Source organism: Coregonus clupeaformis, chromosome 16, assembly GCF_020615455.1.
Source record: "Coregonus clupeaformis isolate EN_2021a chromosome 16, ASM2061545v1, whole genome shotgun sequence".
NCBI lineage: Eukaryota > Metazoa > Chordata > Actinopteri > Salmoniformes > Salmonidae > Coregonus > Coregonus clupeaformis.
Genome location: NC_059207.1, coordinates 5,845,678 through 5,861,352, shown reverse-complemented (window position 1 = coordinate 5,861,352; position 15,675 = coordinate 5,845,678). Strand labels below are relative to the sequence as shown.

Here is a 15,675-nt window from a genome sequence, read left to right as displayed (position 1 = left end):
TGGTGTAGCAGTGTGAACCACGTCTGGAGTACATGTAAAATGTACCACTGCCAGCATGGCTTTGAATCTGGCCCACTGCTCTTTCAGTACATCTCTCGCCTACCTTTCACCTCCATCGCTCTCTATCCAATAAACATACAAATACTTATATGAATAAAGACTTATGACTATATATATATATATATATAGTGGCAGATCAGGGTGTTGGGTCAAGACGTTTACACAGATCAGACACGGACAGAGTATGATTAGCTCGGTTTCAGGGGTGTTTATTAATAAAAGAATCAAAAGGAAAGGTTAAGGTCTCCGGCTACACAGAAGTGACCTTACTTCCCCCAGTCCTCTCCCATGTGCTGCCCTTCTGACAGCTTTATGGGCCTTACTCACCAGCTCCCAGTTAGGCCTGTCTGGGAGCCCGTCGATGCCTGGCACGTCCAGCAGATGGAGCCACCGCCTTGTGATGTATCCTCCATCTGTCACCAGGCCTCGACGAGTCTCCCCCTGGTGGCTGACCTGCTGTACGCCATATATATATTATATATATATATATATATATATATATATATATATATATATATATATATATATATATATATATATATATATATATATATATATATATATACGATTTTTGTCCAGCAACACATGGTTGGATCTGTCCCTCTGCAGAGCTCTCCCCATGATGCTCCATGAGTTAGTTAGGGTTAGATGCTAGTTGTCTAACATCATGATTTGTCTCCTCCCAACGTCACTTCCTGAGTTAGTTAGGGTTAGATGCTAGTTGTCTAACATCATGATTTGTCTCCTCCCAACGTCACTTCCTGAGTTAGTTAGGGTTAGATGCTAGTTGTCTAACATCATGATTTGTCTCCTGCAGAACTCTCCTCTCCCGACGTCACTTCCTGAGCCACTCACAGCCAGCGAGGTTGCTGCTAGGAAGAGCAAGACGAAAGCCAGGTACAGTCACGTCACTGTGTTATAGATATTCTGTAACATTTTCAGATCTCTAGCAAAAGGGATTTAATCTCAAGGAGAATGTATAAATAAAGGTTATGTGAAAGAGAAGTCATACATTTTCCACTAAGTGTTCTTCTGGTTACCACTTTTTCAGAATCACAGAGTCCGTGGGCCCGACGGCAACTTCAATCACTCCGAGACAGAGACCCAAAGCTGCCAACAGTAATGTGCTACCCATCCCTGTAGCCAACACTGCTGTCACCCCAATCGCTTTCACGCCCATCGTCACCCCCACGGCTGTGCCTTCTGTACCTGTTAGCAATGGGCAGAAAGGTGAGAGTTCAAAAGTACTGTGTGTGTGTGTTTATCTGCCGTTGTGCCCTTGAGCAAGACACTGAACCCCTAAGCGGCTCTCTCTCCCCCCATGGGCAATGCACCTTGGCTGACCCTGTGCATCTCACTGTGTGTGCATTGTTTTGGGGGGGAGTTGACAATAGCCTCGCAGAGCCGCCTGATCCCGCAAGCTTACACTTCCCGGACGAGCTAAACACATTCTTTGTACGCTTCGAGGAAAACAACATTAACGCTCAAGAGGACTGTGTGCTCTCGTTCTCCGTGGTCGACGTGAGTAAGTCATTTAAGTGTGTTAACCCTCGCGAGGCAAGCTGCGTCCTCAGACCAGCTGGCTGGAGGGTTTACGGACATATTCAATCTCTCCATATCCCAGTCTGCTGTCCCTACTTGCTTCAATATGTCCACGATTGTTCCTGTACCCAAGAAGGCGAAGGTATAACTGAACTAAATGACTATCGCCCCAAAGCACTCACCTCTGTCATCATGAAGTGCTTTGAGAGGCTAGTCAATTTTCATATCACCTTACCTGCCACCCTAGATACACTCCAATTCGCATATCTCCCCAAAAGATCCATGGACAATGCAATCGCCATCACACTGCACACTGCCCTATCCCATCTGGACAAGAGGAATACCTACGTAAGAATGCTGTTCATTGACTATAGCTCAGCCTTCAATACCATAGTGCCCTCCAAGCTCATCATTAAGCTTGGGGCCCTGGGTCTGAACCACACCCTTTGTAACTGGGTCCTGGACTTCCTGACGGGCCGCCCCCAGGTGATGAAGGGAGGCAACAACACCACTACGCTGATCCTCAACACGGGGTTGTGTGCTCAGCCCCCTCCAGTACTCCCTGTTCACCCACAACTGTGTGGGCACGCACGTCTCCAACTTAATCATCAAGTTTGCTGATTACATAAGTGGTAGACCTGATTACCAACAACGATGAGACAGCCTACAGGGAGGAGGTGAGGGCCCTGGCGGAGTGGTGCCAGGAAAATAACCTCTCTCTCTCTCAATGTCAACAAAACAAAGGAGCAGATCGTGGACTTCAGGAGACAGCAGAGGGAACACGCCCCCATCCACATCGACTGGGCCGCAGTGGAGAGGGTCAAAAGCTTCAGCGTTAACATTGACAACCTGAAATGGTCCCTTCACACAGACAGGCTGAGAAAATGTGTCTCGTCTCCTAAGACCCTCACAAACTTCTACAAATGCACCATTGAGAGCATCCTGTACGGGAATCGCACCGTCCACAACCTCAGGGCTCTCCAGAGGGTGGTGCGGTCAGCCCAACGCCCTCCAGGACATCTACAGCACCCGGTGTCACGGGAAGGCCAAGAAGATCATCATCAAGGACCTTAGCCACCCGAGCCACAGCCTGTTCACCCCGCTACCATCCAGCGGTGCATGAAAGCTGGGACCAAGAGACTGATGAACAGCTTCTATCTCCAGGCCATCAGACTGTTAAACAGCCAACACCAGCCGGCCTCCACCCAGTACCCTGCCCTGAACCTTAGTAACCGTTACTAGCGGCTACCACCCGGTACTCAACCCTGCACCTTAGAAACCACTGCCCTATGTACATAGTCACTGAACCCTTTAATAATGGTTACGTACTGTTTTACCCACTTTGTATACTGTATTCTAGTCAAGGCTCATCCTGTTTAACTACTGCTGGACACTCCTTTTCTATTCACATAGTGTCCATAATGTCTATACACACCATCCTGTTTAACTACTGCTGTACACTCCTTTTCTATTCACATAGTGTCCATAATGTCTATACACACCATCCTGTTTAACTACTGCTGTACACTCCTTTTCTATTCACATAGTGTCCATAATGTCTATACACACCATCCTGTTTAACTACTGCTGTATACTCCTTTTCTATTCACATAGTGTCCATAATGTCTATACACACCATCCTGTTTAACTACTGCTGTACACTCCTTTTCTATTCACATAGTGTCCATAATGTCTATACACACCATCCTGTTTAACTACTGCTGTACATCCTTTTCTATTCACATAGTGTCCATAATGTCTATACACACCATCCTGTTTAACTACTGCTGTATACTCCTTTTCTATTCACATAATGTCCATAATGTCTATACACACCATCCTGTTTAACTACTGCTGTACACTCCTTTTCTATTCACATAGTGTCCATAATGTCTATACACACCATCCTGTTTAACTACTGCTGTACACTCCTTTTCTATTCACATAGTGTCCATAATGTCTATACACACCATCCTGTTTAACTACTGCTGTACACTCCTTTTCTATTCACATAGTGTCCATAATGTCTATACACACCATCCTGTTTAACTACTGCTGTACACTCCTTTTCTATTCACATAGTGTCCATAATGTCTTTACACACCATCCTGTTTAACTACTGCTGTACACTCCTTTTCTATTCACATAGTGTCCATAATGTCTATACACACCATCCTGTTTAACTACTGTTGTACACTCCTTTTCTATTCACATAGTGTCCATAATGTCTATACACACCATCCTGTTTAACTACTGCTGTACACTCCTTTTCTATTCACATAGTGTCCATAATGTCTATACACACCATCCTGTTTAACTACTGCTGTACACTCCTTTTCTATTCACATAGTGTCCATAATGTCTATACACACCATCCTGTTTAACTACTGCTGTACACTCCTTTTCTATTCACATAGTGTCCATAATGTCTATACACACCATCCTGTTTAACTACTGCTGTACACTCCTTTTCTATTCACATAGTGTCCATAATGTCTATACACACCATCCTGTTTAACTACTGCTGTACACTCCTTTTCTATTCACATAGTGTCCATAATGTCTATACACACCATCCTGTTTAACTACTCGCTGTACACTCCTTTTCATTCACATAGTGTCCATAATGTCTATACACACCATCCTGTTTAACTACTGCTGTACACTCCTTTTCTATTCACATAGTGTCCATAATGTCTATACACACCATCCTGTTTAACTACTGCTGTACACTCCTTTTCTATTCACATAGTGTCCATAATGTCTATACACACCATCCTGTTTAACTACTGCTGTACACTCCTTTTCTATTCACATAGTGTCCATAATGTCTATACACACCATCCTGTTTAACTACTGCTGTACACTCCTTTTCTATTCACATAGTGTCCATAATGTCTATACACACCATCCTGTTTAACTACTGCTGTACACTCCTTTCTATTCACATAGTGTCCATAATGTCTATACACACCATCCTGTTTAACTACTGCTGTACACGCCTTTTCTATTCACATAGTGTCCATAATGTCTATACACACCATCCTGTTTAACTACTGCTGTACACTCCTTTTCTATTCACATAGTGTCCATAATGTCTATACACACCATCCTGTTTAACTACTGCTGTACACTCTTTTCTATTCACATAGTGTCCATAATGTCTATACACACCATCCTGTTTAACTACTGCTGTACACTCCTTTTCTATTCACATAGTGTCCATAATGTCTATACACACCATCCTGTTTAACTACTGCTGTACACTCCTTTTCTATTCACATAGTGTCCATAATGTCTATACACACCATCCTGTTTAACTACTGCTGTACACTCCTTTTCTATTCACATAGTGTCCATAATGTCTATACACACCATCCTGTTTAACTACTGCTGTACACTCCTTTTCTATTCACATAGTGTCCATAATGTCTATACACACCATCCTGTTTAACTACTGCTGTACACTCCTTTTCTATTCACATAGTGTCCATAATGTCTATACACACCATCCTGTTTAACTACTGCTGTACACGCTTCTGTCCATAATGTCTATACACACCATCCTGTTTAACTACTGCATCTTTCTATTCACATAGTGTCCATAATGTCTATACACACCATCCTGTTTAACTACTGCTGTACACTCCTTTTCTATTCACATAGTGTCCATAATGTCTATACACACCATCCTGTTTAACTACTGCTGTACACTCCTTTTCTATTCACATAGTGTCCATAATGTCTATACACACCATCCTGTTTAACTACTGCTGTACACGCCTTTCTATTCACATAGTGTCCATAATGTCTATACACACCATCCTGTTTAACTACTGCTGTACACTCCTTTTCTATTCACATAGTGTCCATAATGTCTATACACACCATCCTGTTTAACTACTGCTGTACACTCCTTTTCTATTCACATAGTGTCCATAATGTCTATACACACCATCCTGTTTAACTACTGCTGTACACTCCTTTTCTATTCACATAGTGTCCATAATGTCTATACACACCATCCTGTTTAACTACTGCTGTACACTCCTTTTCTATTCACATAGTGTCCATAATGTCTATACACACCATCCTGTTTAACTACTGCTGTACACTCCTTTTCTATTCACATAGTGTCCATAATGTCTATACACACCATCCTGTTTAACTACTGCTGTACACTCCTTTTCTATTCACATAGTGTCCATAATGTCTATACACACCATCCTGTTTAACTACTGCTGTACACTCCTTTTCTATTCACATAGTGTCCATAATGTCTATACACACCATCCTGTTTAACTACTGCTGTACACTCCTTTTCTATTCACATAGTGTCCATAATGTCTATACACACCATCCTGTTTAACTACTGCTGTACACTCCCTTTCTATTCACATAGTGTCCATAATGTCTATACACACCATCCTGTTTAACTACTGCTGTACACTCCTTCTCTATTCACATAGTGTCCATAATGTCTATACACACCATCCTGTTTAACTACTGCTGTTCACTCCTTTTCTATTCACATAGTGTCCATAATGTCTATACACACCATCCTGTTTAACTACTGCTGTACACTCCTTTTCTATTCACATAGTGTCCATAATGTCTATACACACCATCCTGTTTAACTACTGCTGTACACTCCTTTTTCTATTCACATAGTGTCCATAATGTCTATACACACCATCCTGTTTAACTACTGCTGTACACTCCTTTTCTATTCACATAGTGTCCATAATGTCTATACACACCATCCTGTTTAACTACTGCTGTACACTCCTTTTCTATTCACATAGTGTCCATAATGTCTATACACACCATCCTGTTTAACTACTGCTGTACACTCCTTTTCTATTCACATAGTGTCCATAATGTCTATACACACCATCCTGTTTAACTACTGCTGTACACACCTTTTCTATTCACATAGTGTCCATAATGTCTATACACACCATCCTGTTTAACTACTGCTGTACACTGCTTTTCTATTCACATAGTGTCCATAATGTCTATACACACCATCCTGTTTAACTACTGCTGTACACTCCTTTTCTATTCACATAGTGTCCATAATGTCTATACACACCATCCTGTTTAACTACTGCTGTACATCCCTTTCTATTCACATAGTGTCCATAATGTCTATACACACCATCCTGTTTAACTACTGCTGTACACTCTTTTCTATTCACATAGTGTCCATAATGTCTATACACACCATCCTGTTTAACTACTGCTGTACACTCCTTTTCTATTCACATAGTGTCCATAATGTCTATACACACCATCCTGTTTAACTACTGCTGTACACTCCTTTTCTATTCACATAGTGTCCATAATGTCTATACACACCATCCTGTTTAACTACTGCTGTACACATCCTTTTCTATTCACATAGTGTCCATAATGTCTATACACACCATCCTGTTTAACTACTGCTGTACACTCCTTTTCTATTCACATAGTGTCCATAATGTCTATACACACCATCCTGTTTAACTACTGCTGGACACTCCTTTTCTATTCACATAGTGTCCATAATGTCTATACACACCATCCTGTTTAACTACTGCTGGACACTCCTTTTCTATTCACATAGTGTCCATAATGTCTATACACACCATCCTGTTTAACTACTGCTGTACACCTTTTCTATTCACATAGTGTCCATACACACCATCCTGTTTAACTACTGCTGTACACTCCTTTTCTATTCACATAGTGTCCATAATGTCTATACACACCATCCTGTTTAACTACTGCTGTACACTCCTTTTCTATTCACATAGTGTCCATAATGTCTATACACACCATCCTGTTTAACTACTGCTGTACATCCTTTTCTATTCACATAGTGTCCATAATGTCTATACACACCATCCTGTTTAACTACTGCTGTACACTCCTTTTCTATTCACATAGTGTCCATAATGTCTATACACACCATCCTGTTTAACTACTGCTGTACACTCCTTTTCTATTCACATAGTGTCCATAATGTCTATACACACCATCCTGTTTAACTACTGCTGTACACGCCTTTTCTATTCACATAGTGTCCATAATGTCTATACACACCATCCTGTTTAACTACTGCTGTACACTCCTTTTCTATTCACATAGTGTCCATAATGTCTATACACACCATCCTGTTTAACTACTGCTGTACACTCCTTTTCTATTCACATAGTGTCCATAATGTCTATACACACCATCCTGTTTAACTACTGCTGTACACTCCTTTTCTATTCACATAGTGTCCATAATGTCTATACACACCATCCTGTTTAACTACTGCTGTACATCCCTTTTCTATTCACATAGTGTCCATAATGTCTATACACACCATCCTGTTTAACTACTGCTGTACACTCCTTTTCTATTCACATAGTGTCCATAATGTCTATACACACCATCCTGTTTAACTACTGCTGTACACTCCTTTTCTATTCACATAGTGTCCATAATGTCTATACACACCATCCTGTTTAACTACTGCTGTACACTCCTTTTCTATTCACATAGTGTCCATAATGTCTATACACACCATCCTGTTTAACTACTGCTGTACACTCCTTTTCTATTCACATAGTGTCCATAATGTCTATACACACCATCCTGTTTAACTACTGCTGTACACACCTTTTCTATTCACATAGTGTCCATAGTGTCTATACACACCATCCTGTTTAACTACTGCTGTACACTCCTTTTCTATTCACATAGTGTCCATAATGTCTATACACACCATCCTGTTTAACTACTGCTGTACACTCCTTTTCTATTCACATAGTGTCCATAATGTCTATACACACCATCCTGTTTAACTACTGCTGTACACTCCTTTTCTATTCACATAGTGTCCATAATGTCTATACACACCATCCTGTTTAACTACTGCTGTACACTCCTTTTCTATTCACATAGTGTCCATAATGTCTATACACACCATCCTGTTTAACTACTGCTGTACACCTTTTCTATTCACATAGTGTCCATAATGTCTATACACACCATCCTGTTTAACTACTGCTGTACACTCCTTTTCTATTCACATAGTGTCCATAATGTCTATACACACCATCCTGTTTAACTACTGCTGTACACTCCTTTTCTATTCACATAGTGTCCATAATGTCTATACACACCATCCTGTTTAACTACTGCTGTACACGCCTTTTCTATTCACATAGTGTCCATAATGTCTATACACACCATCCTGTTTAACTACTGCTGTACACGCCTTTTCTATTCACATAGTGTCCATAATGTCTATACACACCATCCTGTTTAACTACTGCTGTACACTCCTTTTCTATTCACATAGTGTCCATAATGTCTATACACACCATCCTGTTTAACTACTGCTGTACACTCCTTTTCTATTCACATAGTGTCCATAATGTCTATACACACCATCCTGTTTAACTACTGCTGTACACGCCTTTTCTATTCACATAGTGTCCATAATGTCTATACACACCATCCTGTTTAACTACTGCTGTACACTCCTTTTCTATTCACATAGTGTCCATAATGTCTATACACACCATCCTGTTTAACTACTGCTGTACACTCCTTTTCTATTCACATAGTGTCCATAATGTCTATACACACCATCCTGTTTAACTACTGCTGTACACTCCTTTTCTATTCACATAGTGTCCATAATGTCTATACACACCATCCTGTTTAACTACTGCTGTACACTCCTTTTCTATTCACATAGTGTCCATAATGTCTATACACACCATCCTGTTTAACTACTGCTGTACACTCCTTTTCTATTCACATAGTGTCCATAATGTCTATACACACCATCCTGTTTAACTACTGCTGTACACTCCTTTTCTATTCACATAGTGTCCATAATGTCTATACACACCATCCTGTTTAACTACTGCTGTACACACCTTTTCTATTCACATAGTGTCCATAATGTCTATACACACCATCCTGTTTAACTACTGCTGTACACTCCTTTTCTATTCACATAGTGTCCATAATGTCTATACACACCATCCTGTTTAACTACTGCTGTACACACCTTTTCTATTCACATAGTGTCCAATATACACACCATCCTGTTTAACTACTGCTGTACACTCCTTTTCTATTCACATAGTGTCCATAATGTCTATACACACCATCCTGTTTAACTACTGCTGTACACTCCTTTTCTATTCACATAGTGTCCATAATGTCTATACACACCATCCTGTTTAACTACTGCTGTACACTCCTTTTCTATTCACATAGTGTCCATAATGTCTATACACACCATCCTGTTTAACTACTGCTGTACACTCCTTTTCTATTCACATAGTGTCCATAATGTCTATACACACCATCCTGTTTAACTACTGCTGTACACTCCTTTTCTATTCACATAGTGTCCATAATGTCTATACACACCATCCTGTTTAACTACTGCTGTACACTCCTTTTCTATTCACATAGTGTCCATAATGTCTATACACACCATCCTGTTTAACTACTGCTGTACACTCCTTTTCTATTCACATAGTGTCCATAATGTCTATACACACCATCCTGTTTAACTACTGCTGTACACTCCTTTTCTATTCACATAGTGTCCATAATGTCTATACACACCATCCTGTTTAACTACTGCTGTACACGCCTTTTCTATTCACATAGTGTCCATAATGTCTATACACACCATCCTGTTTAACTACTGCTGTACACTCCTTTTCTATTCACATAGTGTCCATAATGTCTATACACACCATCCTGTTTAACTACTGCTGTACACCTTTTCTATTCACATAGTGTCCATAATGTCTATACACACCATCCTGTTTAACTACTGCTGTACACGCCTTTTCTATTCACATAGTGTCCATAATGTCTATACACACCATCCTGTTTAACTACTGCTGTACACTCCTTTTCTATTCACATAGTGTCCATAATGTCTATACACACCATCCTGTTTAACTACTGCTGTACACTCCTTTTCTATTCACATAGTGTCCATAATGTCTATACACACCATCCTGTTTAACTACTGCTGTACACTCCTTTTCTATTCACATAGTGTCCATAATGTCTATACACACCATCCTGTTTAACTACTGCTGTACACTCCTTTTCTATTCACATAGTGTCCATAATGTCTATACACACCATCCTGTTTAACTACTGCTGTACACTCCTTTTCTATTCACATAGTGTCCATAATGTCTATACACACCATCCTATTTAACTACTGCTGTACACTCCTTTTCTATTCACATAGTGTCCATAATGTCTATACACACCATCCTGTTTAACTACTGCTGTACACTCCTTTTCTATTCACATAGTGTCCATAATGTCTATACACACCATCCTGTTTAACTACTGCTGGACACACCTTTTCTATTCACATAGTGTCCATAATGTCTATACACACCATCCTGTTTAACTACTGCTGGACACTCCTTTTCTATTCACATAGTGTCCATAATGTCTATACACACCATCCTGTTTAACTACTGCTGTACACACCTTTTCTATTCACATAGTGTCCATACACACCATCCTGTTTAACTACTGCTGGACACTCCTTTTCTATTCACATAGTGTCCATAATGTCTATACACACCATCCTGTTTAACTACTGCTGTACACTCCTTTTCTATTCACATAGTGTCCATAATGTCTATACACACCATCCTGTTTAACTACTGCTGTACACTCCTTTTCTATTCACATAGTGTCCATAATGTCTATACACACCATCCTGTTTAACTACTGCTGTACACTCCTTTTCTATTCACATAGTGTCCATAATGTCTATACACACCATCCTGTTTAACTACTGCTGTACACACCTTTTCTATTCACATAGTGTCCATAATGTCTATACACACCATCCTGTTTAACTACTGCTGTATACTCCTTTTCTATTCACATAGTGTCCATAATGTCTATACACACCATCCTGTTTAACTACTGCTGTACACTCCTTTTCTATTCACATAGTGTCCATAATGTCTATACACACCATCCTGTTTAACTACTGCTGTATACTCCTTTTCTATTCACATAGTGTCCATAATGTCTATACACACCATCCTGTTTAACTACTGCTGTACACTCCTTTTCTATTCACATAGTGTCCATAATGTCTTTACACACCATCCTGTTTAACTACTGCTGTACACTCCTTTTCTATTCACATAGTGTCCATAATGTCTATACACACCATCCTGTTTAACTACTGCTGTACACTCCTTTTCTATTCACATAGTGTCCATAATGTCTATACACACCATCCTGTTTAACTACTGCTGTACACACCTTTTCTATTTATTTACTGTCTATATTTTTGGAGATTATGTGTATTGTATTATTACTGTACTGTTGGAGTTAGTAACACAAGCATTTAGCTAGGTATTACTGCACTGTTGGAGCTGGGAACACAAGCATTTAGCTGGGTATTACTGCACTGTTGGAGCTAGAAACACAAGCATTTAGCTAGGTATTACTGCACTGTTGGAGCTAGAAACACAAGCATTTAGCTAGGTATTACTGAACTGTTGGAGCTGGGAACACAAGCATTTAGCTAGGTATTACTGAACTGTTGGAGCTAGAAACACAAGCATTTAGCTAGGTATTACTGAACTGTTGGAGCTGGGAACACAAGCTTTTAGCTAGGTATTACTGCACTGTTGGAGCTAGGAACACAAGCATTTAGATAGGTATTACTGCACTGTTGGAGCTAGGAACACAAGCATTTAGCTAGGTATTACTGTACTGTTGGAGCTAGAAACACAAGTATTTAGCTAGGTATTACTGTACTGTTGGAGCTAGGAACACAAGCATTTAGCTAGGTATTACTGCACTGTTGGAGCTAGAAACACAAGCATTTAGCTAGGTATTACTGCACTGTTGGAGCTAGAAACACAAGCATTTAGCTAGGTATTACTGCACTGTTGGAGCTAGAAACACAAGCATTTAGCTAGGTATCACTGCACTGTTGGAGCTAGGAACACAAGCATTTAGCTGGGTATTACTGCACTGTTGGAGCTGGGAACACAAGCATTTAGCTAGATATTACTGAACTGTTGGAGCTAGAAACACAAGCATTTAGCTAGGTATTACTGCACTGTTGGAGCTAGAAACACAAGCATTTAGCTAGGTATTACTGCACTGTTGGAGCTAGAAACACAAGCATTTAGCTAGGTATTACTGCACTGTTGGAGCTAGGAACACAAGCATTTAGCTAGGTATTACTGCACTGTTGGAGCTAGGAACACAAGCATTTAGCTAGGTATTACTGCACTGTTGGAGCTGGGAACACAAGCATTTAGCTAGATATTACTGAACTGTTGGAGCTAGAAACACAAGCATTTAGCTAGGTATTACTGCACTGTTGGAGCTAGAAACACAAGCATTTAGCTAGGTATTACTGCACTGTTGGAGCTAGAAACACAAGCATTTAGCTAGGTATTACTGCACTGTTGGAGCTAGGAACACAAGCATTTAGCTAGGTATTACTGCACTGTTGGAGCTAGAAACACAAGCATTTAGCTAGGTATTACTGCACTGTTGGAGCTAGGAACACAAGCATTTAGCTAGGTATTACTGCACTGTTGGAGCTAGGAACACAAGCATTTAGCTAGGTGTTACTGCACTGTTGGAGCTAGAAACACAAGCATTTAGCTAGGTATTACTGCACTGTTGGAGCTAGAAACACAAGCATTTAGCTAGGTATTACTGCACTGTTGGAGCTAGAAACACAAGCATTTAGCTAGGTATTACTGCACTGTTGGAGCTAGAAACACAAGCATTTAGCTAGGTATTACTGCACTGTTGGAGCTAGGAACACAAGCATTTAGCTAGGTATTACTGCACTGTTGGAGCTAGGAACACAAGCATTTAGCAAGGTATTTCTGCACTGTTGGAGCTAGAAACACAAGCATTTAGCTAGGTATTACTGCACTGTTGGAGCTAGAAACACAAGCATTTAGCTAGGTATTACTGCACTGTTGGAGCTAGGAACACAAGCATTTAGCTAGGTATTACTGCACTGTTGGAGCTAGAAACACAAGCATTTAGCTAGGTATTACTGCACTGTTGGAGCTAGGAACACAAGCATTTAGCTAGGTATTACTGCACTGTTGGAGCTAGAAACACAAGCATTTAGCTAGGTATTACTGCACTGTTGGAGCTAGAAACACAAGCATTTAGCTAGGTGTTACTGCACTGTTGGAGCTAGAAACACAAGCATTTAGCTGCTCCTGCAATAACGTCTGCAAATCTGTGTATGCGACTTGATTTACATTAATCGCTGCACAGATATTTGAAAGTAACTTGCGGGATCAGGCGGCTTTGCGAGGCTAGGTTGACAAAGAACAGGAGACAAATGTCAGGTTTTTCACAAAATGGACAATAAAGTATCTCTACGCTTATCACAGCGACTACCCCAGGGAACGGGCAGCCGGTGGCTCCGCAGACAGCCAACAGGATCCTCCAACAGCTGCAACCTGGAGACCTGCGTCTGCAACAACAACAACAACAACAAGATCAACAACATCCTGTCCATCCACAGCAACCAAACGCACAGCAGCTCCAATACCTTCAGGTATTACTGAGTAACCCTCACACTGTATGACACCAGGGGCATGCGAAGAGGGGCACACCGTAGCAAACACAGTGTCAACGCTGCTCCAGGCACTGCTACTAGTCCACCCTGAAAGGTGATAGGCTGTGCCGGGTAGGTCCTGAACTGTACAGAAAGAGCCACATGATCTATCAATCTGTAAATAATGTAGAGAAATCTAAACTGTGACTTTTTTTAAAGATAAACTATCTCTGTTCCCTTCAACAGTACCAGCAGGTCCTTCAGCAGTCGATCCAGCTCCAACAACCACAGCAGCAGGCCCTGCTCCAACAACAGATGATGATGATGCAGCCCATGTATCAGCAGGCCCAGGCCCAGGCCCACTACACAGCCATGGTAAGAGCCAAGCCCATTGTCTGGTGTCGTCTAATTTGGCTTTATAAAGGAAATGCACCTTTTTTTCCTAGTCTCTTATCAGCTTTACATGCTGACCAAACCGCCTCCGCATGTGGATTTTTTGTCTTACCCCCCCCCCACCAGGCACGTTCGTGATACGCAGGTTAAAATACCAAAACCAACTGTGAACCAACTGTATTAATTTGGGGACGGGTCGAAACACACATGGAACATTCACGGACATTTAGCAAATTTGCTGTTGCTAGCTAATTTGTGCTTGGAGATAAACCTTGGGTTATTTTACCTGAAATTTTTAGTCCTTTTTTTTTACTGTTGGATCTTTGTAGAATTTTGACCCATTTTTAAGTCACACAAAATCATGTGATCTCTACTCCGACAATTAATCCACAGATAAAAATGGAAACCTAGTTCGTTTTCTTTGATTAAACTCTCCTGGTTCATTCTTCTGTGGATTTTATATGGCGGTTGGCAACCAACTTTAAGGTGCATTACTGTCACCAACTGGACTGGAGTGTGGACCTCGTTCATCTTTCAATCACCCTTGTGGGTTAGTATGCTCCTAAAAACCAATGAGTAGATGAGAGGCGGGACTTGCAGCGCGTCAAGCGTCCTATTTTAGCACCTGGCTACGCAGATGCCCGTTGACCCGCACAAGCAGTTTGGATGAAATGATTGAAAATCAAGCATGTGTACATTTGTTTTGTAGTGCACTCAACGCGGGTGGTCCGCATGTTATCCCATGCGAATAACATGTATAGCAGCGAAACTCAACCTGCGGACCGCAGTACGGACCCAGAGAAGGGTCAATCCGGACTGGACAACATCGCATTTTGTTATATAAAAGTCAATACGTTATTTTTTAGACAGCTTTAAAAAATCAACCGGGCGCAGCGGCCTCACATAACTCAGCAACCTCTGTCGCTCTCTCTCTCTCGATGCAACGCCCACCTCTACTAGTGTCTAATCCAATCGTGTGGTTATATGCAAATACAAGAGGCCACGTTTTACCCAATCACATTAATCAAAACATCCCTCTGCGGAACCTTGGGACAAGCAGGCGGAAAGAAACAGAA

The 15,675-nt window shown here is 40.9% G+C and overlaps 1 protein-coding gene across 1 annotated transcript in view; it reads left to right on the top strand.

Moving 5' to 3' along the window:
- The window catches only part of LOC121545298 (BMP-2-inducible protein kinase-like), a 75,641-nt gene that overhangs the window by 49,618 nt on the left and 10,348 nt on the right, over nt 1-15,675 (top strand). The window contains exons 9-12 of the mRNA XM_041855718.2: nt 878-957; nt 1,112-1,290; nt 14,040-14,206; nt 14,453-14,581. Of these exons, the coding sequence (XP_041711652.2) occupies nt 878-957; nt 1,112-1,290; nt 14,040-14,206; nt 14,453-14,581 (555 nt within the window). The remainder of the gene's footprint in view (nt 1-877; nt 958-1,111; nt 1,291-14,039; nt 14,207-14,452; nt 14,582-15,675) is intronic.